Source organism: Schistocerca piceifrons, chromosome 5 (assembly GCF_021461385.2).
Source record: "Schistocerca piceifrons isolate TAMUIC-IGC-003096 chromosome 5, iqSchPice1.1, whole genome shotgun sequence".
NCBI classification, from domain to species: Eukaryota; Metazoa; Arthropoda; class Insecta; order Orthoptera; family Acrididae; genus Schistocerca; species Schistocerca piceifrons.
Genome location: NC_060142.1, coordinates 148,160,431 through 148,182,740, shown reverse-complemented (window position 1 = coordinate 148,182,740; position 22,310 = coordinate 148,160,431). Strand labels below are relative to the sequence as shown.

The window sequence follows — 22,310 nt, the reverse complement described above, 5'->3', positions numbered from 1 at the left end:
CCCACCGAAATTTTAAAAGACAGAAATAATAAATGAATCGGAACCAAGTGTAACCTCCCTAGCAATTAAATTTAATGACAATAAAAATGAGAATCGCAATCTGACTCAAAGTATAAGCTGTCACGAAAATGATGAAAAACAATTCAGTGCTAATGAAACTTCAGTGACAATGAAAATTCAATTAAACCGAAATATCGGTCTTTGGCCCTGTGCAAAAAAAATCAGAATTAATTTCTTACCTCATTGAAACTGCTTGTCAAATTTCTGCTCTTATTGTTGGCCACGGCTTGGAGGAACTGCATTGCAAATAATATTTTTTTTTTTAATTTAACTGAAACTTTTCTTTAAGGGAAATGGAATGAAATCGTTGGTTCAATTAAATGCTTCTTTTGTTAAAAATATTGTTTTGAAATCAAAATTATTATTGGGGCACTTGTTGAAAATTAATTACAATAAATAAACTTTACATTATCTGATGATTACCTTAATTAACAATATACCTCATTCAGCATCTTGACCAGAATGCCATGTCGACGCTCGCCGACTCCTCACACACAACTGCACTCGACTGCTACTACCGACATACTGCCCTGCTCACAGACTGCCCACTGACAGACTGCTCGCAACTGTACTGCACGACTACTACTAGCGTACTGCTCGCAACACTCGCGCGGTCAAGCGCAGACTAACCACGATAAAAGGCTCTCTGGTCAAAGATTTTATCATGCCTTACCATCGCTGCTACGTTACATACGTGTTTCATAACCCTCCACTGGGGAGGCAAAAATTTGGCAGTGATGGTGAGTCATTTGGACTTGCCATCGCAAGAAATTTTTACAATTTACAGAATATTCAAATGTAGTACATAAATTAAATGTGGTGCACACGCACCATGTACAAAATATATCAGACAAAGACAAAATGTGAGTACAAAACATAGTAGCAAATCAGAAAAATGTATATACAAATTATTTGACAGATAACAGAGTGCATACGCACTGAAAAAATTCTTTAGCATTTTCAGAACAAATAAACAGAATGGCAAAAAATCATGTTAACAAGTGACATGAGTGTACTCGCACTGGAGTTGAGAACGTATCAGCAAATGACGAAATGTATATACAATGAGTAAGAAATGACATAAGTGCATACGCACTGAAGTATTGAACATACAGAATGAGTACAAATCATATTGAAAAATGAGAAAAGTGCACAGGCACTGAAGTTCAGTAGAAAACATATTAACACACAACATTAGTGCACATGCACTGTAGTTCAGAACATATCATCAAAATAAAAAATGTATATACAATATAAAAGACAAGAGTGCACATATACTGTACTTCAGAACAAATCGAAAAATGTCTTTAGCAATTTCACAACAAATAAACATAATGGCAAAAAAAATCATATCGACAAGTGACATAAGTGTACTCGCACTGGAGTTCAGCAAATCTATAAAATGTATAGCCCATGAACATAAATGATGTTAGCAAAAAAAATGATTTTCACTATGTGACAAGAATTAGGATAGGAAAGGGAAGGATTGCATCATGGTTGTAGCACTTTAGATTGCACACAGCTGTTCTGAAAGTCCATATCTTTCCACAGAAGTACAACACCAAGTGACACAATTTGAAGTTTTTTTCCATCAGAATTTATCAGCGTAGCCAAGACACTGAACTGTCGTAGTAATGTTCCATGTTTTCATTTTGGCAGTAGATTAGGTACACCAAACAGTGGGACCATAGTAACGTCTTCATCGCTCACGGTGGTGGACAGCATGTCGTGTCAACACCACGCTCTTACAAGGCACACCAACGTAGAATTAGTGCAAAACCAAAGATAGTGCTCCATGATCACTAGGATAGACAGGACAAATGGACATTGCAGTAATTCAGGGTAGTCAGCTCATAAGGTGAAGGACATTAAGTCACATACCATTCGTCATTAGTAGTTTGCGGCATTCATAGCCCAGTTGTTGATCATTTCTGTACCATGTATGTAGTACTACAGAAAAATGTTCATTAATTGTTTTACATAGAATCAGTAACCTTCTTTTCCTAGTTACAAAGCATTATGAAATAATCGCATTATTTTCCAGTTACAAAGTATGGCATAGTTAATTAATCATTTGTCATTCCAATAGTATTAATCATTAGCCTTTTCCTACTTACAAAGCATTATGAAACAGTCGCATTCTTTTCCAGTTACAAAGCATAGCATAATTAATTAATCATTTTCCAAGTGACATATTATCCATTGCTGTTCAGCATTACTCAGAACTTTCTCAAATTGGTATCACTATTTGGGACTGGTAATACATTTTTTTGTTAGCAATGCATTGCGTTGGGATCGATAATTAATTGCTGAGGCATAACACTATTTGCTTTTGACCTATTGTTGCAAATGAGGATAGTTAACGTCATTCGTCATGAGTCAGCTGTAGCAAGGTTATGTAACAAGGCAGTATATGTGATCACATTTATAAATGATAAACACAAATGAGTAAAAATAAAAATGCAAGTACTAGAACAGGTATAATAAGTAACAGGTTTAGTAAGTATCATGAAAAGCTTCTCCTGGAAAAAATACAAAATGGATTATTGACCTTAAAGAAGAAACGCACACTGTGCTGAAAAGTAGTGAACTTCGAATTAACAGGTAGTGAAATGTGTATAAAAATGTGTTCCATAGCTGTCCTTTCCAAAACTTTCCGTCATCCTACTATGCAATATAACACCTGCTGTCAAAACAAACTGCAACAAATAATTAAATAACTACATAGCCTAAATATAACTTCAACATTATCCTCATCTGTAAAGAAAAAACTTCATTATCCATCACTTCATTATCCATATTATCATAACTTCATTATTATCATCACCTGTAAAGAAAAACTTCATTATTCATAGTAGCATATTCTTCATCATTATTCATCAGCATTCATTATCATCTGCAAAAAAAAAAAAAAAAATCACTTCATTACTCATTACACAACTATTCCTTATCTCTAGCATATTTCATCACTAAAACTAAGATGTGTAGTTCTGTATGACAGCCTGCATCAATCACCTTGTATTCTGAAAGAAAAAATTAGTTAAGACTGCTATTCTACGATGAGTATAGTATATTCTTGTTAATGCTTGTTAATCCTGATCCATTTACTCTTCCTCATAAAGTTATTGCATCTTCTTTCGTTTATTCCGTAGGTGAAATTCCCGTTTCTGTTGAATTTATTTCTTACACGCATCATTTCTTTCTGAAATTGATGAACAAAGATTAATGTCTTGCATTTAAATCATATACCCACTAGATAATGACTGGTTTATGGTAACATAATTAACCATACAGCATAACATTACAGAAAACGTAATATGTCAAAGACACTGACAGTGTTCAGATGCAAAATGTACAGAGAATATCACAATGCAGCAGCAAAAGAAAAATGTAAAACAGTCACGATGTTGAGATATTATAGGGCAACAAATGTCAAAGTCAACTGGTGTGTTATACCTTAACTATTTCACAGTGCATATAAACAAAACTGGAGTACAATCATATACACAAAAAAATGGAAAATGTGCACGGTCTGATGTGTAACGACAAGAAAAGCGACCTGCTAACCTTACCTTGCCGGACACTTGCCAAGAAAAAATACGATAATCATCAGTAATTAGTCAGGTGAATATAATTGCATTAGTAAATGGCATCATAGTGTGTTGAATCATACAGTGTCTTCATTCAATAAAGGGTTTAATATTTGACCAATGGTGGTTGCCTTTCGATTTTCTGGTTCCCAAAGTTTCGACGTGTACAACATTGGGGTGAGGGATGCTGCGAATCCGATATGGACCTGCGTATAGAAGTTCAAATTTACTGCACTTACCTTTTAATTTACTGGATAAATAGTGTGTACGTACTAATATTTTCTGTCCAACGTGAAAGTCGCGGCGTGTACAAACCTGTTTTTGCTGTCCTCTCCGGCGCTCTGCGGCACGTTTGATGTTGTTCAGCGCAATGTCAATTATTTCATGGTGTCGTAGGCGACGACATTTAGGGAAGTTTACTAATTCTTTAATTTTGTTTGGTGGTTCAACGTTTTTCAGTATAACAGACGGAGATAGCATAGTGGATTCATTTGGAATGGAATTAATTACATCTTGGAATGAGAGTATGTGTGTATCCCAATCAATATGTCTTTTGTGGCAGTATATTCGGCACAGCTTACCAATTTCTTTCATTAATCTTTCACAGGGGTTCGAAGAAACATGGTACTTGGATATATAGATCGGAGAAATGTTTCTAGCTCGTAACATGCGTGTCCATACGCCAGAACGAAATTGAGATCCATTGTCAGAAATTACTTTCAACACATGCCCTACATGAAATAGAAAATGTTTTACAAATGCTTTCGAAACAGTTTTAGCAGTGGCTTTGCGTAATGGAGTGAAAGTAACAAATTTTGAAGTGAGCTCAACAGCGACAAAGATGTAGCAAAAACCTCTGTTAGTTCTCGGAATCGGACCAAAAATGTCTACTGCGGCCATATGTCTTAATTTAACAGGTATAATGGGATATAATGGAGGAATATGTGAAGTCGTGTCTGACTTAGCTTTCTGGCAAATTTTACATGACGCTAAAACTCGTCGTAAACGTTTCTCCATGTTAGTAAAATAACAGTTCTGTCTCAGTATAAGAAAACATTTTCGTGCTCCGTAATGTGCGTAACTTAAATGAGTGTACCAGATTAATTTGTTAACCAGTTCGTCAGGAATGCATAATAACCAATTGTTGCTGTCAGGATGAGAGCGGCGAAACAGAATGTCATTGTGTACAGTGTAATGGTTTCTAATCGTAACATTATTCTTATCTAGCCAAAGGTGTTTAATTTCTTTCTACACATTGTTTTTATTTTGCTCTTGTGCTATGTCCTGTAATGACGATGAAATAAAGTTTTCAAATGCAACTTGCTGAATGTACATGACACTGAAATTTGTTTTGCAGAAGTTGGTTGCTACGTCTTGCTGATTGTTGCCGAGAGAACGCGATAGTGCGTCTGCTACAACATTTTGTGTGCCGGGAATGTGAACTATTGTAAAATTAAATTCCTGTAAATAAAGTTTCCATCTGTTTAATCTATCGTGCGTGAATTTGGCCGAAAATAAAAATTGTATCGCTCTGTGGTCTGTGTAAACGGTGGTATGTCTGCCATAAAGAAAGTGCCTAAATCTCGTGAAAGCCCATACAACACATAATGTTTCAAGTTCTGTAACAGAATAATTTCGTTCAGCAGGTGACAGAATGCGGCTTGCAAATGCGATGTTTTTAATTAGTACTGAACCATCTTCTTCAATTTCCTGGAAAATATGTACGCCTAAAGAGGTGTTGGAACTGTCAGTGGCAATGGAAAAATTTCTGGTAAGATCTGGGTGCGATAACAGTGGAGCATTCAACAAAGCATGCTTCAGGTTCATGAACTCAGAATGTGCTTGCTTATCCCAAGACCAAATACTGTTTTTACCTGTTAATTGGCATAATCTGGGTGTGTCTAAAGCAGAGTGATGAATAAATTTACGAAAAAAGTTAATTAAGCCCAAAAAACTGCGTAATTGCTTCTTCGTCGTAGGAATAGTAATGTCACGTAGAGCTTGAAGTTTTTCCGGATCAGGCGCAATGCCTTCTGCTGAAATTACGTGTCCAAGAAATTTTATAGAAGTTTTGTCAAAGTGCGATTTACTAAGATTAACTGTAAGTCCTTGTGCATGAAAAGTTTGTAACAGTTGTTCAAGAATCAGATTGTGTTCAGACCAGTTAGCTTCTGCGATAAGAATGTCGTCTACATACGTCGTGATTCTGTCTCTAAGTTCTGTCGGAAGTACAGTGTTCAAACCGCGAATAAAGGCTGCTGAAGAAATAGTTAAGCCGAATGGTAATTTGCAAAATTGATAACAGTCGCCAAAACAAAGAAAAGCTGTATATTTTCTACAATTCGGATGAAGCTGAATTTGCCAAAATCCCGATTTCAAATCTAGTGTAGAATAAATAGCAGTACCGTGAAATTTCTGTAGAAGTTCCTCTAGTGTCTGGGGTCGATCTGTTTCATTAATAATAATGTCATTAATGTGACGTGAATCAAGTACGAGGCGAAGTGATCCATCTTTTTTCTTAACAATATGTAGCGGGTTTATGTACGGACTAACTGCCGGTTCTATAATTCCTTGGTCAAGCATATCCTGCAATTCTTTTTTAACTTGTTCTCTGTGGATATATGGAATGGGATAATGCTTTGCTTTAAATGTGTCGTGCTGTTTCACTTGAAATTCATACATAAAGCCGGACATAGTACCAGGAATGTTGTCAAAAACTGGAGCTTGCTGTAAAAGAATTTTGTGTAAGTGCGTTCGTTCGTCGTCTGTAGTTGCACTGTTTTGTCTAACTTTATCGGAAATCATTTGCATTACGTCGTAGTCAGCTTCGTCTGGAGTATTATAGTTATGTACGTACGTATCCGTGAACAATGTGGGATTACAGTCTATGGTACGTGTTGCGGAAATGACCTCTGTGCAGTTAATTGTTTGTTCTTCCGCAGACAATGAATGCTGAAACTCTAAAGCCAATTGTACATTTTCATCCTTCAACATTAAATAAGAATTCTGAAAATCAATTACTGCGTCGTGTTGTACCAGAAAATTAGTACCTAAAATTACGTCTGTTGTCAATAAAGGAACAATCCAAAAATTTGAGTGGAAAGTATAACCTCCAATACAAAATGATAAATGCGTCTGTAATTTAACATCTACTCCTTTACTCGGTACCGCTCCTTTCACTTTTGTTTTGCCTAATGGTAATGTAGGATACGTATTCTCTTTGTTGCACTCGTTGAAAGTCTCCTCATTTATTACTGATATAGGTGATCCGGAATCGATTACTGCTGAAAATTTCGATGAACCAATTTTAATTTCGATAACAGGATGTGAAATGGATTTCTGAATGACTGGTCTTTCCTGTAAAAGAGTGTCTCGTATGTCGTCAAAAGTAATTACATTTTCGTGAACAACATTTTGCGTGTCAAAGGTAGTGCTTGTGTTATTGGAAGATGCGTCCTGTACAGTATCTAGTCAGATTCTATCTGACGTGTTATTATTATCAGGAGGATTCTGTGGCATTTCTACTATTTGAACTGTTCTATTACTTCTTCCAGACGTATTACGGTCTGGATGGTACCTACTGTCGGGTTCATTCATGAGAATATGTTCTTGCGTATGATTTTGCTGTTGGTGAGACCGACTGTTATTATATGTACGCTGATAATTGTGCTCATCGTTTTTACGTCTGTCGTGAAAGTCATTCCTATACGGTGCATTACGATAGGAATTGAAATACTGTCTTCTTTGTACGTAGTTGTTTCCTTGCTGTCGTGCGTTACTATTTGTTGGATCTGGGACTATACGTGCACGCGGCTGAACATTAAAGCCTGGTTGACCTTGTGCATTACATTGTTGGTTACGTATGCTAACCGGTTGACTTTCATGCTGTTGCGGTGGAAAACTTCTATTGTTACCAAAATGTGGTTCCTGTTGCTGATGATTTTGACGATATTGAAATCAAAATTCTGTCTGTGATTTAAGTTCTGGTAGTTGTCGTTCCTAAAGCGTCTGTTACTTTTCCTATTGAAATTACGTCCCTGATCATAATTACTGTAAGTTTGTTGACCTTGGTTATTATACGAAAAGTTTTTGTTTACAAAAGAATAATCAGATTGTTGTACTTCCAAGAGCTGTAACAAATCTCTGAATGCTGAAATATTTTCTTTTTGCTGACCTGTTAAAAGTGACACTCTTAATGACCGTGGTAATTTAGAGATACATAATTGAATAAGTGCAGATTCACTGTACGGTTGACTTAAGTACTGGTTTTGTTGGACCATATGCTCAAAAAATTGCGTGACACTGGGAAAGTTTGTGTTCTCATAATTTGGTAAGCTAATTAACTGGTCTTTAATTCCGGGCTGTGTCGTCTTCGACCAATATGCTGACAGAAAAGCATTCTGAAACTCTTCTACTGAATAGCATTGCCTCGCGATCGGTCTCATACGAGTTGCAGGTTCGCCTTCCAAAAAACTGCAAATAAATTCAAGTTTGTGTGTTACAGGCCAAGTCGGTGGAAGAGCAAAACTAAACTGTTGTATCCAATCAAGCGGATGAATCTGTGTTCTGTCATTCCTAAACACTTTAAATTTTCTTATCGACAGAAAATGTTTGTAATCGAAATTATCGTCTCTGTGTGATGGAACAGGTTCAGGATTGTAAGAGAATCTATTGAACTGTGGTTGTTCGGAATCTAAGTCCCGTACTCTCTGTAGATTACCCAAATTACACGCGCTGTGTGAGTCTGACAAATGTTCATAAAGTGGCGTCTGTTGTGGCATGTTATTAACTGAAATGTTTTTTATCTCTGTTACTTCTTGTTGTAAACTAGACAATTTTCTACGCAACGTGTTATTAGACGAATCGATCTCATTAATTGTCTGCTGTAAATTTTGAAATTCAGGTGTTTGGTTAAATGAAATCGGTGCAGTATCGTCAGACTTATTGTCATTAGTATTTTCGATAACATCAATACGACTGGCCAATTCATCATATTTTTCAGTCAGTATTTTTACCTGCTCATCAGACTTAGTGTCAGAGGCATTAATCTGTTTTTGCAATTTACGTGTAGTTTCACTCAGTTTTTTAACATCAGCTTTGATGACATCGCAATCCTGTGTTAGTTCTAATTGTTCGAATCTGTCTGTCACTGTTTGAATATTTACTGTGTGTGAATCTGTTTTTTATTTAAGATCAGAAATTTCATCACGTAATTCCGCGTTCAGCTGTTCTATGGTATTAATTTTGTCGGACACTGTAGTAATATTATTGTCTACATACGTCTTCGCTTTCGCGATCATTTTACGTTTGTCTTCTTGTCTTTGTGCAGTGATTGTTTCCATGACTTGACGTTTGACTTTATTTTGATCCTGAATAAATTTGCGGAAACGCGTATCACTGTTATGTATGTGGAGATTAAAGCGTTCGTCAATCTGAGTGTACTGTTGGTCGAATTTCGCGTCGATCTTTTCATCCATTGTGCGCGAAAGTTCTGCTGTCATTGCTTTAAACTCGTCGCGTAATTGTATAGGTTTTTCAGAGCATTGTTTAGCGACTGTACTAATTTCGTCTCTGAGTGTTTCTGTTGCAGCTGTTTGCATTTCCCTTAATTCCTGGGCAACAGACCTAATTTCTTCGCTACTTTTTTTTGAACAAGCCTCAATTTCCACGCGCAACTGTTCCTTAGTGTCATGACACTGCGCGGCAACGGCTCTAATTTGTTCACTAAGGTGTCTGGAATTGTCGTCTAATTTTTCATTCTGTTGTCTGACCTGTTCACTAAGTTGTTTGAGATTTTCGTCATTATTGTCAAGTTTTTCATTTAAGTGTTTGTTATCTTCCCTGAGTTGTCTGAAATTGTTGTCTGTTTTCTCACTCTGTTGTTTGTTTGATTCAAGAATTTGTAGCAACAATGCCTTAAGTGGATCCGACACAAAATTAGCATTTCAATTCTCCGTGCTATTTAATGGTGGATCTGAAATTGTCTTGTTTTGCGTGACCATTTGGTCATTCTGTAATTTACAGAAAGGTTTATCAGTCGGATGTACACTGTCAGACACTATTTCGGAATTAAATAGATCCGTCGTACTTCCAGTACACTGTTCATTTTCACTACAAAAATTTGTCTGTACATTACTTGGATTTTCTAAATCGGGTGTTTTAAGCTCGGCAGCGCTCATTACTATAGACCGCTCCGCGTCATCAATTGTCGTCAAATTAACAGACGAAACAATTGAGTTCGTTTGTTCATCATTAAGGTAAAAGTCATCATTAGTGGTTGGAATGCACTGATTGTTAGTGAACGCAGGATTGTCATCATTACACTGCGTGTCACAATTACTATCGGTCACGCTGTTTAAGTCGGTAATTTCATTCAAAATACCTCGCGATACACTATTCATAGTCTTTCGCGGCATTTTCACAATAGTCACAATTATTCACAAAAGAAATAAGCACAAATACAAAAAGGCAACAAACAAATGCAACAGAGCAACGAATTGCCGTTGACCTGTAGAAAGAAAGTCACAAGATTAGTAAAAGCGTTGCGCCAAATCCTAATTATATCTAAGCAAATAAGAGCAGATATCTGACTGTTTTTCAAAAGACTCTCAACGAAATACGATCCTGGACTGGGTGTCGCCAAGTGTAACTTCCCCACAAAAATTTTAAAGATATTATTTTAAATGCTAATGCACATTGAGCTAAGTGTAAGCTCCCCAGAGAAATTTTGAAACACAATAGTTGAATGTTAACAAGAATACAACCTAACGTAACCTCCCAGCAAATAAATTCAATGACAATGACAATTAAACAATAATTAGCAATCTGACCCAAGTATAAGTTCCTCACAAAAAATGAAAGTTCATTCAGTGATAAGAAAATCTCAGTGATAATGATAATTCAATTAAACCGAAATATCGGTCTTTGGCCCTGTGCAAAAAAAATCAGAATTAATTTCTTACCTCATTGAAACTGCTTGTCAAATTTCTGCTCTTATTGTTGGCCACGGCTTGGAGGAACTGCATTGCAAATAATATTTTTCTTTTTTTTTTAAAATTTAACTGAAACTTTTCTTTAAGGGAAATGGAATGAAATCGTTGGTTCAATTAAATGCTTCTTTTGTTAAAAATATTGTTTTGAAATCAAAATTATTATTGGGGCACTTGTTGAAAATTAATTACAATAAATAAACTTTACATTATCTGATGATTACCTTAATTAACAATATACCTCATTCAGCATCTTGACCAGAATGCCATGTCGACGCTCGCCGACTCCTCACACACAACTGCACTCGACTGCTACTACCGACATACTGCCCTGCTCACAGACTGCCCACTGACAGACTGCTCGCAACTGTACTGCACGACTACTACTAGCGCACTGCTCGCAACACTCGAGCGGGCAAGCGCAGACTAACCACGATAAAAGGCTCTCTGATCAAAGATTTTATCATGCCTCACCATCGCTGCTACGTTACATACGTGTTTCAACCCAACAAAGCATCGGTCGTACTCTACATGCTCATTTTGCCGGGCTATACGCAGCCGTACCGCATTCTGCAGCACTGACCACAGAAGTCGCTCAGCTTACTACGAACACTCTTCCGTAGGATGCAGTGCATGACCTCCAAGACGACGTAACCACAGATGAAGTGGTAGATGCTATCAAGGCGGGTTCCAATAACAGATCTCCTGGACCTGACGGTATACCCATCGAATTTTATAAAAGTTTTCACGTGGACGGCAATCGCACAAGAGCTGATGTCACCGATGACAGTGGTCCCGAGCGCCTTTCTAGAAGGAATTATTATCCCCGTACATAAACCGCGCGGGTTATCGAGGGTCCAGGACTATCGACCAATTACTTTGCTCAACAGCGACATGAAAATATTCACACGGCTACTGGCATCGCGACTCAAGAAGCTCGCACGTTACGTCACATCCTGCTACCAGACTTCCCTAAGAGGCGACAACAACATCCGTACGGCCCTTTGCCGTTACAGAGACATGATAGCATTAGCGCATTATCAGCGTCTCCCTGGCGCCTTGGCTTCACTGCACTTTAGCCAGGCTTTCGACCGTGTTGACCACTTCTATTTACAGACAGTTCTTCAGCATATGGGTTTTCCTGGCGGTATTGTCACTGTGGTTATGCGCCTGTTGAGTAGTGCAAAATCTAAAATCATGTACAATGGTCGCCTTACACCGTCCCTGGTCACCGCACGATCTGTACGACAAGGCTGCCCTCTTTTTGTATGCTTTCGCCTTGGAACCCCTGCTCCAGGGCATGCGCCAACGTTTGGAAGGCATGGCTGTGCAACGCGACCGTTTTTGTTGTACAGCCTACGCAGACGACATAGTACTATATCTGCGCAGTGAAGATGCAGTACGAGCAGCACTGACATGGGTGGCGACTTACGGCGAAGCGTCGGGGAGCTGCCTCAACGTGTCAAAATCCAAGGTCCTGCTCATTGGTGAGGGCTTGCCGGAGAGATGCGCTGCCCCCCTTAGTGTCGCCGCCACCATACGGTGTCTTGGACTTGATTTCACAGCAGACCTGCGCCGCTCAGCGACTATCAATGGTAGACGCTTGCTACAGACAATCAGAGCAAATCTCGCAAATCACCGGCTACTAGCTCTCGACGTTATCCAACGCGCGAAATACGTGAACATGTATCATGCTTCCCGTATACCACACGTGGCTCAAGTACTACCAGTCCCAAATCTCCTGGCGCGATGACTGTTGATGGCTTTCGGCTCCTTCGTCAGCTCGGAGATGTTATTCAAGGTGCAGTATGAATCCCTTGCACTGCCACGGGATCGTGGCAGGGTGGGACTCATCCACGTGCCGACTCGTGTCAAGGCACTATACGTCAGCTCCCAACTAAAACTTTGGCATCGTTGCCCGCAGAGCCTTACTAGCCTCCTGCTTCACAACTTTGCACCGGCCTCCTTGTCCGCGTCAGTACTGGTATCGACCATTCCAACCCCCTTTTGTTACATCCAACGATTTTTCCTGGAGTTCAGTTATAGCTACCGGTCCTTACCACTTACCTGTTTGTACCTCACGAAAACAGTGTCCGAATTGTTACAACAGTGCCGCCCGTCCAACCCCACCGAACGCAAGTATCCACAGTACGTATGGCGACACATATGGAAGGCGATCCAAGCGCGTTTTCTCGAATCAGACGTTTAATCAGCGTGGTACATCACCGTGAATGGCAAACAAGTTAACCGAGATCGTCTGCACCGCATCCATCTCGCCGATTCATCCCTCTGCACCCACTGTGGAGTGGATGACACGGATGTCCACCGGTTCCACTGTGGCACAGCGTTCGACGTCTGGACACTTGCACGGCGAATTTTGGCGTTTCTTACTCGCCAGACACCGGCTCAGATCGACGTCCACATGCTTTTGTACCCCGATAAGACTTTCTAACCCTCCACCAAAACTCACTCTGTGAATTGGATCTGTGGCCACACGATCCGCTATCTTTTTACTTCTGGCGACAAGTCTACGCTAGGATATTGGACTTATCTCAACGAACGACACTGCGTCCTGATACGCAACCCACGCTATAGCCGGCCGCGGTGGTCTCGCGGTTCTAGGCGCGCAGTCCGGAACCGCGCGACTGCTACGGTCACAGGTTCGAATCCTGCCTCGGGCGTGGATGTGTGTGATGTCCTTAGGTTAGTTAGGTTTAAGTAGTTCTAAGTTCTAGGGGACTGATGACCACAGCAGTTGAGTCCCATAGTGCTCAGAGCCATTTGAACCACGCTATAAACAATATTTTTTCAATTTCTTACGGAGCACTTTCGATGACCCCACCTAGTAGATGGAATGTCCAAGCCCTGAGAAGCTGAAAACTGTATAAACCGAACCGAACTGAATAGATCCGCTACCCAGAACCCATGCCTACGCCATGAGAAGACACGTTTGGACGAGCTGGCATGCTGTAGGCGGAGACACTTCAGGAGCTCCTGTAAGAACTGGTCTTTAACTACAAGTCGCACGACCACTTTAATTAAAAAAAACTTTTCCTTATTTATTCCTCATAATTTGTTCTTAAAGGAAAAAGAAATTTGAGTTTGGCTTTGAGAAAAAAAGAGGGTTGGCTGCCCTAAAAAAAGTAAAAAAGAAAACAAAACAAAAAAAAAACAGAAAAAAATAAAAAATGACAGCTGTGTGGTCAGCGTGACGGATTACCGTCCTATGGGCCCGGGTTCGATTCCCGGCTGGGTCGGGAATTTTCTCCGCTTAGGGACTGGGTGTTGTGTTGTCTTCAACATCATTTCATATCTATGTGGCGCGCAGGTCACCCACTGTGGCGTCGAATGTAATAAGACCTGCACCAAGGCGGCCGGACCTGCCCCACAAGAGGCCTCCCGGCCAATGACGCCAAACGCTCATTTTCATTTCCATCCCAAGCTATGTAACTTCATGTCGGTGTGGCTCTTGGCCAAAGTGCGTGACTTAAGCGCGTGGAGCTCCGGATTCGATTATTACGACTGGCGGGCAGTATTTTTTTCATTGTCTTAGACATTTAGGTGTTTACACTGACACAACATTTATTGTTTTATGTACCGGTCTTGCTGCCTCCGCTGATTTGTTGCAAAGTACAGTAGAACAGAAGCCTACTGTATTACGTCAGAAGTATATGAGCATTAGCTTCCAAATTGTGTCGTTTCCAATAAATGACGTACGTTTTCTTTACCAAATAATGTCTATAACCAAGAAAAGAAGGGACAAAAGGAAAGACACGCAAAATAAGAACAGCTTTTACTTGGTTACTGCGAGGACAATGATTTTGCGACTTCTACGGTTACAACAGATCACATTTACGAGAGGTGTTCGAATGCAAGTACTGGATCGCTCAGTCCTCCCTTCACGCCCAAGTCCAACAGCTGCTCTTGCGACAGAATATGTCACCTGGTGACGTCACATGTTCAATATTTCTCGTCCATTTTTGAGGTATATTCCGACACTGACAACCCCATCTGTTTTATATTAAATTACTTGCCTCAGTGTCATCTACGATGCTTCGGGCTTTTTTAAACGCTATTAATAACCTCACTGTATGTGAAACGTGTGTGTACAGGCAAGCTCGCTCACAAAAACCTCATCCTAAGCCTTTGGATCGATTTCAACCAAATTTTGTGCACTTGTTATTTACTATCTGGAAAGAAATAGTGTGGGGTGTAAGAACCAGCAATCTCCTACTGGGGTGGGTACGATGACGCAGAGAGAAGAACGAGGAGCTGGACTCGTGTAGGGCGGAGGAACAGTTGGAGAGAGAGGGTTCAAAAAATGGTTAAAATGGCTCCAAGCACTATGGGACTTAACATCTGAGGTCATCAGACCCCTAGACGTAAAACTACTTAAACCTAACTAACCTAAGGACATCACACACATCAATGCCCAAGGCACGATTCGAAACTGCGACCGTAGCAGCAGCGAAGAGATATGGGCAGGGAGAAATGGACAAAGATGGATAAGGGGAGGATATGTCGCTCATAAAAAGCTCATCCTAAATCTTTCCATCGGTTTCAACCAAACTATGTTCACTTGTGTAATTTACTATTTGGAAAGAAATAGTGTGGGATGTTAGAACCAGCAATCTCCGACTTGGTGGGTATGATGACGCAGAGAGAAGAACGAGGAGATGGACCCGTGTAGGGCGGAGGAAGAGTTGGAGAGAGAGAGATGGTTCAAAAAATGGTTAAAATGGCTCCAAGCACTATAGGACTTAACATCTGAGGTCATTAGACCCCTAGACGTAGAACTACTTAAACCTAACTAACCTTAGGACATCACACACATCCATGCCCGAGGTAGGATTCGAAACTGTGATCACAGCAGCAGCGAAGAGATGTGGGTAGGGAGAAATGGATAAAGATAGATAAGGGGAGGATATGGAGTGAGAGAGAGTGGGGATGGAGAGGGATAGAGAATGTAAGGGGGACAAGTTGAACAGCAGCAAGGCGTACAAGATATGTGCAGAGAAGGGGAAGAGTTGGAGACATATAGCTGAGGGGGATTGCAGATAGACAGATATGGATATGGGAAGGAAGCGAAGGTGGGCAGAGAGACAGAGAAGGAGGAGGTGGACAAAGAGAGGGGGAGGCGAAGGTGGACTGAGAGTGTGGTAGGAGGAGAGTCAGAGAGTGGGGGATGGAGAAGGTGGACAGAGAGAGGGGACAGGAAGAGATGAACAGAGAGAGAGGGGGAGGACGAGATGGACAGAGCGAGGGAAAAGGAGGATCTGGACTACTAGGAGATAGAAATAAATAAATATCTGTGCATCGCCGGGCACTCAACTAATAATTAAATAAACTTCACTAACCTGTACGACTGCGATGTCGAAATCTATGGTGCGGCTATCGTACTGCTGGTGCAGGAAGGCGGCTGCCGCCTCTATCACTGTGCCGCCGCTGCCACGGACGGAGGAGCCCGCGCGCAGCGCCAAGTAGTCCAGTTTGGCGTCCTCGACGCAGTGGCCGGCGGTCAGCGCCCAGGAGGGCTCGATGAGCGACGCACCGCACCGCTGGTCGCCGCCGAGCTCGAAGGCCAGCTGCCAGGGGAGGTCGGCGATGCTGGCTGGCCTCGTGGCCGCCGACGATGCGCTCGTGGGTGTCGGTCCGCTGCCGGACCGCATACGGCCACGCCACAGCCGCCGACAGCAGCAGCAGCCACAGACACTGGCTCCAGGTCACTGTGGTGGGGCGCAACATCCTGGGCTGTGCTGCACGCCTCCTGCCCCCGGCTCTCTTTATACTCCTGCTGGCCGAGAAAATAATGACACCACTAACAGCCTTATCTCCGTCCGGTACAGATCATAAGTGGCACTGCTCTGATATCACTGAGATTATCACATTTTTTTTACATCTCTCATGTTTGATCATATCGTGAGGCAGTAAAGAATGATTTTTAAAGCACATTGTAGCAAAGTAGAATTTTATTTACTGTAAGCCACTAAGTAGTAATACACTGAGGTGACAAGTCATGGTATAGCGGATACAGATGGAGGTAGTAGAGCGTACACAAGGTATAAAGGGGGAGTCATTGGTAGAGGTGCCCTCCAGCGCTCCCAACACCTTCTCCAAACCCATCTTGACAGGTTCACCACTTGGTGCAACCAGTGGTTGCTTAAGGTCAATCCTTCCAAAACCCAGGCAATCATTGTAGGCAAAACCACCCCTTCCTTCCGCCTCCTCGACTTCTATGTCACCATCTATGGCCGTCCTATCGCCCTCACCCCCACCCTTAATTATCTTGGCGTCACCCTTGACTGTCACCTCTCCTGGACCCCCCATCTCCGGACAATCCAAGCCAAGGCACGCTCCTGATTCTGTCTCCTCAAGCTCCTTTCTGGCGGTACATGGTGTCTGGACCCCTCCACCATCCTCCACACCTACAAATCCCTCATCCGCCCTATCCTCTGCTACGCCCACCCTGCCTGGATCTCTGCCCCTCCTACCTTTTACAAATCCCTTCAAATCCTCGGACGCCATACTCTTCGCCTCGCCTATCGTATCTGTCTCCCCTCCCCCACACGGATTCTGTACGACCTTACGCCGTTCCCCCACCTCCTCCTTTTCCTCGAACGGATCTGGATCCTCTACATCTCCCACAAACTAGATCCCCCTCACCCAATCGTCTCTCACATCCTCTCCCAGCCCCATCCGCTGCCGCACCTGTATTTCCACGTCCCACCTGCTCTCCATCTCTCCACACTCCATACCCTCTCCCAAGGCGACTTCCGCCAGCTCCCCCTCCCTGCTGATGCCCTCCTCCCCTCCATTTACCACTCCTATCAACTTTGATACTCCCCTCTCACGTCCTGTTCTTTCCTATGGGCACACACTCTCCCTTCTCTCTCTCTTCCCTCCCTCCTCCCTTCCTCCCCCCTCCTGCCCCAGGCTTCCCCTACCCCCATACCTTCATTCCTCCCACCATCTCCTCTGGCATTGGCATCTCTGCTCTCCCCTCTCCCTCCCCCACCACCTTCTTCCCCTCTTGACAGGTCCCCGGATTCGCACACGTTAAGTGGACATTTGCGCGCCCGAGATCATCGCCATCAGTTTTTCGTGTGTGTGCCGTCGTTTTTGTGATTCAGTGTTTTTCGCCGCCGACACTCCTTCGTTCACGTGTCTCGTCTAAATCATCCGTGTTTGTGCACAGTGCCGACAGTTTTTCATGTTTTTCGTCGAGTGTGTTGGCTTCATGTTTTTTTTTTAATTATTGTATCTACTGTTTTTTAACCGCCATTATTTTACTTTTCTGTTTTCATTGGTTTTCTCTTTTATTGTCCTGCTTGTGGCTGAAGAGCGGAGTAACATTTTCAGCTGCCAGCCCACCTTGTATGAGGTGCAAAATAACAATAAAGAAAAAAAAGTGGAGGTGCCATTTGTACTCAGGTAATTCATATCAAGAGGTATCCAACGGGGTTAAACTGACTTTGAACACCGAATGGTAATTAGAGTTAGACACGTGGGACATTCCATTTCGAAATCGTTGGGGAATTCAATATTCGGAGATCCACAGTGTCAAGAGTATGCCAAGAATACCAAATTTCAGAAATTATCTCCCACTATAGACAACGCAGTGGCCGGCAGCCTTCACTTAACGACCGGGAGCAACGTCGTTTATGTGCAGTTGTCAGTGTTAACAGAGAAACAACACTGCGTGAATTAACGGCAGAAATCAATGTGGGGCGTACGACAAATGTAACTGGCGTTAATGAGCGACGGCAACAGAGGGCCGAGCGCCTTCGCTAACAGCACGACATCGCCTGCAGAGCCTCTTCTAGGCAGGGGACTTCCAGCGACTTGTTGAGTTCATGCCACGTCCAGTTGCTACACCAGCTCGGCAAAAGGGAGGTCGGGCACGATGTTAGGACGTAACCCATGACTCTTGTCACCTCAGTGGATTATCGTTTGCTTGGCCATCTTCCTCAATAGCTGTTGTATGGAATTCCTCTTCTTCTTCTTTTCCTTTAGGCCTACTAAGGTCCACGAGGCTCGTTTTGACGCTTGACGAGTGTTTTCTCTTTTTTCTTAGCCGAGAAACCTTTCATTTTATGCCTTTGGGCAGGCTTCCTCTCTGCACTGGAAATACCAGTAATTTGGATCCGTTTCGTATAGTTCGTAATGAAATTTCAAGTTATTCTAAGGTTGGTTTCATTGTGGTGATCCATTTTCTCTTCGAGATTTTTTATCTGTCGTGGTGAAGATCCTATTCATGAGTATGGTAGGGTTGATGGTGTTAAGATGTCCATAGGGAGACAATCGCATTTTATGGCTGCTTGGAGATGGTACGACTCACTGTTGTGTGTTATCCTTTTATCCTGTAAGTGCCATTCCCTGCTCTTACTGACCTTAGTATTTTCCTTAAGATTTTCCAACCCTTGAGCTCTAGTTTCCTCAGCTTAACTTTACTGTTCGTCAAGTGGCATTTGGAGGGGTACTGTACGGAGGGCCGTGCTACTGAGTCGTGATGTTTAATTTTAAGCCTCTTTTGAAGCTACTAGGAGATGTAAATGCTCTTGCAGGAGTGATATTCCGTCTCCAGCTTGGCATATCTGGTATCTGTTGCTGAATTCTTACTCTCATTCGACGAAGTCTACTGTCGTAAATAACTAACTGCAGGTACCTCGTCAAGAAAGATTGTGCCGATACCAATGTTGGAACTGTGCTGTCAGCATACGACACCGCTCGTGCGTTGACCGTCGAAAGCCCGTCAGCCCAAACGTCAGTTTCTGCGGACCCCGAGGGGTGGCGCCAGCGTGTCAGTATATGCAAATCAGGCGCCGCATCACCCCTCATTAGATGACACACCTCCCCTCTCCGGGAATACTGCACAACACCAACATTCGGGAGGACGACAGTTCAGACCTGCATCCGGCCATGCTGATTTAGCTTTTCCGTGATTGCCCTATATCGTTTTGGCGAATGCCGGGATGGTTCCTTTGAAAGGGCAAGGCCAGCTTCCTTCCTCATCCTTCCCAAATAAGAAGGGACTGATGACATCGCTGTTTCATTCCCTTCCCCAAATCAAACGACCAATCAGCCAACCCCAGGGATCAGTGTTGGGGCCACTATTGTTCCTTATTTATATAAATGATACACCTTCTAGTATTACGGATAACTCTAAAATATTTCTGTTGGCAGATAACACTAGCTTGGTAGTAAAGAACGTTGTGTGCAACATTAGATCGGTTTCAAATAGTGCTGTTCATGACTTAAGTTCATGGATTGTAGAAACAAACTAACAATAAGTCACAGTAAGACTCAGTTTTTACAGTTTCTAACACACAAGGCAACAGAACCTAACGTTTCAGTTTCACAGAATGGGCATATGACGAGTGAAATTGAACAGCTCAAATTTCTAGGTGTTTAGATACATGGTAAACTGTCGTGGAAAGCCCACATTCAGGATCTTTTTCAAAGACTAAATGCTGCCATTGTTACTATTCGAATAGTATCTGAAGTGAGTGATCGTTCAACAGAAAAATTAGCCTACTTTGCTTATTTTCATTCGCTTATGACGTGTGGTAACTCTTCCCATTCTAAAACGATATTTTTGGCTCAGAAACGGGCGGCTCGGACAATAAGTGGCGTAAGCTCACGAACCTCTTGTCGGCCCCTGTTCACGAGTCTGCGTATTTTGAGATTGGCCTCTCAATATATATATTCCTTACTGTCATTTCTTTTTAACAGCATAAGCTTATTCCCAAGAATAAGCAGCTTTCACTCAGTTCAGAAATCAAACCTGTATTTGTATCGGACTTCCTTAACTCTTGTGCAGAAAGGTGTGCAGTATACTGCTACATCCATTTTCAATAAGCCACCACTCGAATTCAAACATCTTAGCAGTAATCCACGCGCTTTCATATCTAAACTGAAGATTTTCCCTATGGGTCACTCCTTCTATTCTGTCGAGGAGTTCCTTGAAAAATTAAACTGATTGTTGTTGTATTGTTGATTGTGTTTACGTATACTTATGGATTGACTTTTTTCGGGTTCATAAACATTTTATTTTTATCTATTATTACTTTTAAGTTGTAATTTCATGTATTGACACGTTCCATGACCTTGGAGATTTGCTCCTCAATTTGGTCCTATGGAACTTGACGAGTAAATAAATTAAAAAAAAAATATCCAACAACACCAGCGCCCTCTTCGGCGCTGGCATAAGCGATGCCGACGACAGCGCTCGGGGAACAGTTCGTGACTGCAGATTGTTAAAAAAAAAATGGTTCAAATGTCTCTGAGCACTATGGGACTTAACATCTGTGGTCATCAGTCCCCTAGAACTTAGAACTACTTAAACCTAACTAACCTAAGGACATCACACACATCCATGTCCGAGGCAGGATTCGAACCTGTGACCGTAGCAGTCGTGCAGATTGTCTCCTCAGTTCGACAGCATAGCTCCATGGGGCAACGGCTGCCGACGTAATAGTCAGCTAGGTCTGCGAGAACCAGTGCAGCTAAAAAGATAGTTTACTATTGAGCTGATAAAATACTTTATTCAGAGATTGGAAACGCTTGTTGTGTTCTACATCACTTCTTCTCGAAAGATACGTAAATGTGTTTGATTTTTGAGTTATAGCACTGTCTTCTGATATTCTATAGTGTGTCCAATTACCCTGGTCTATCTCCTGCTTCCTAGTCTACGAATTACTGTTGCGAGCACCTGAGATACAACAAGAAGCCCCATAGAAAAGTAGAATGAAAGCTGTGTCGATGTTGATGTACCGGGAAAACCTACAAAGTTTTGAAAGCAGCGCAACAGAAGAGGACTGACATGAAAAAAATACCTCCAGCCACCAAGAAAGGAAGAAATGAAAAATCGACTGTTGACGATAACGACTGCGCTGTGCACAAAAATTAGTAGCAAAGCAGTCGTCAATCCGAAGATTATATTGTACACCGCAGTGCTAGGCATGGTCCAGTTGGAAGTGGTATTGGTATGGCGTTGACTTCTTCCGAACTTGGAACTGTCTTGCCCAGCCAGTTTAAGGAGACCTACAGTTTAACGTACGCTCTGAACTACGGCACCACTCGGCACTTTTCTTATCAACAAACACTGCCAAGTGAAAGAGGTGATAAATGGGATTGACATGGCACTGATCCCGAGACCTCTGGATTTGTATTCTGGCACTTCGCCATTTTTTTTCTTCAGAAAAGTAAAGAAAGGTACTCCAAATATCGCAATATTGTCAGATACATCGAAAAAAAATATCAAATGAAAAAAAAGTCGCACCCGAGAATCGAACAAGGACCATCAGCACTTTAGTCTGATGCCTTGGCGAGATCCTACGACCGCGGTAACGGGCGTCCGAATCGTCTTCTCGTCTGTTGGTATGGGTACACCCTTCGCCGTTCCCAATTCTGTCCGTAGGGGTGAATATACTCAAGGATTCTTCTTCAGTCTTCGCGTCTCGCACCGGAATGCCCAAATAATCATAAGGGTCTGGAGATAATGAACCTAAACAATTAGAGAAGTGTGTCCTGTACTTCGGGTAGCGGCTAAAAGTCGCACGTGTTGTCGTCAGTAGGGACCAAAAGTAGGGTGTGTTTTTGTGTGCATCACCAAATATGTAGAAAAGAGTTATGCCTTTTAGCCAATTAACGGCATTCGTCCTGGCTGTTG

General features: G+C 42.0%; 1 protein-coding gene across 1 annotated transcript in view; it reads right to left on the bottom strand.

Moving 5' to 3' along the window:
• LOC124798815 (trypsin-3-like) overlaps nucleotides 1-16,308 on the bottom strand; it is a 36,469-nt gene extending 20,161 nt beyond the window's left edge. Inside the window, exon 1 of the mRNA XM_047262345.1 lies at nucleotides 15,997-16,308. Within this exon, the coding sequence (XP_047118301.1) occupies nucleotides 15,997-16,308 (312 nt within the window). The remainder of the gene's footprint in view (nucleotides 1-15,996) is intronic.
• Nucleotides 16,309-22,310: the final 6,002 nt, after the last annotated feature.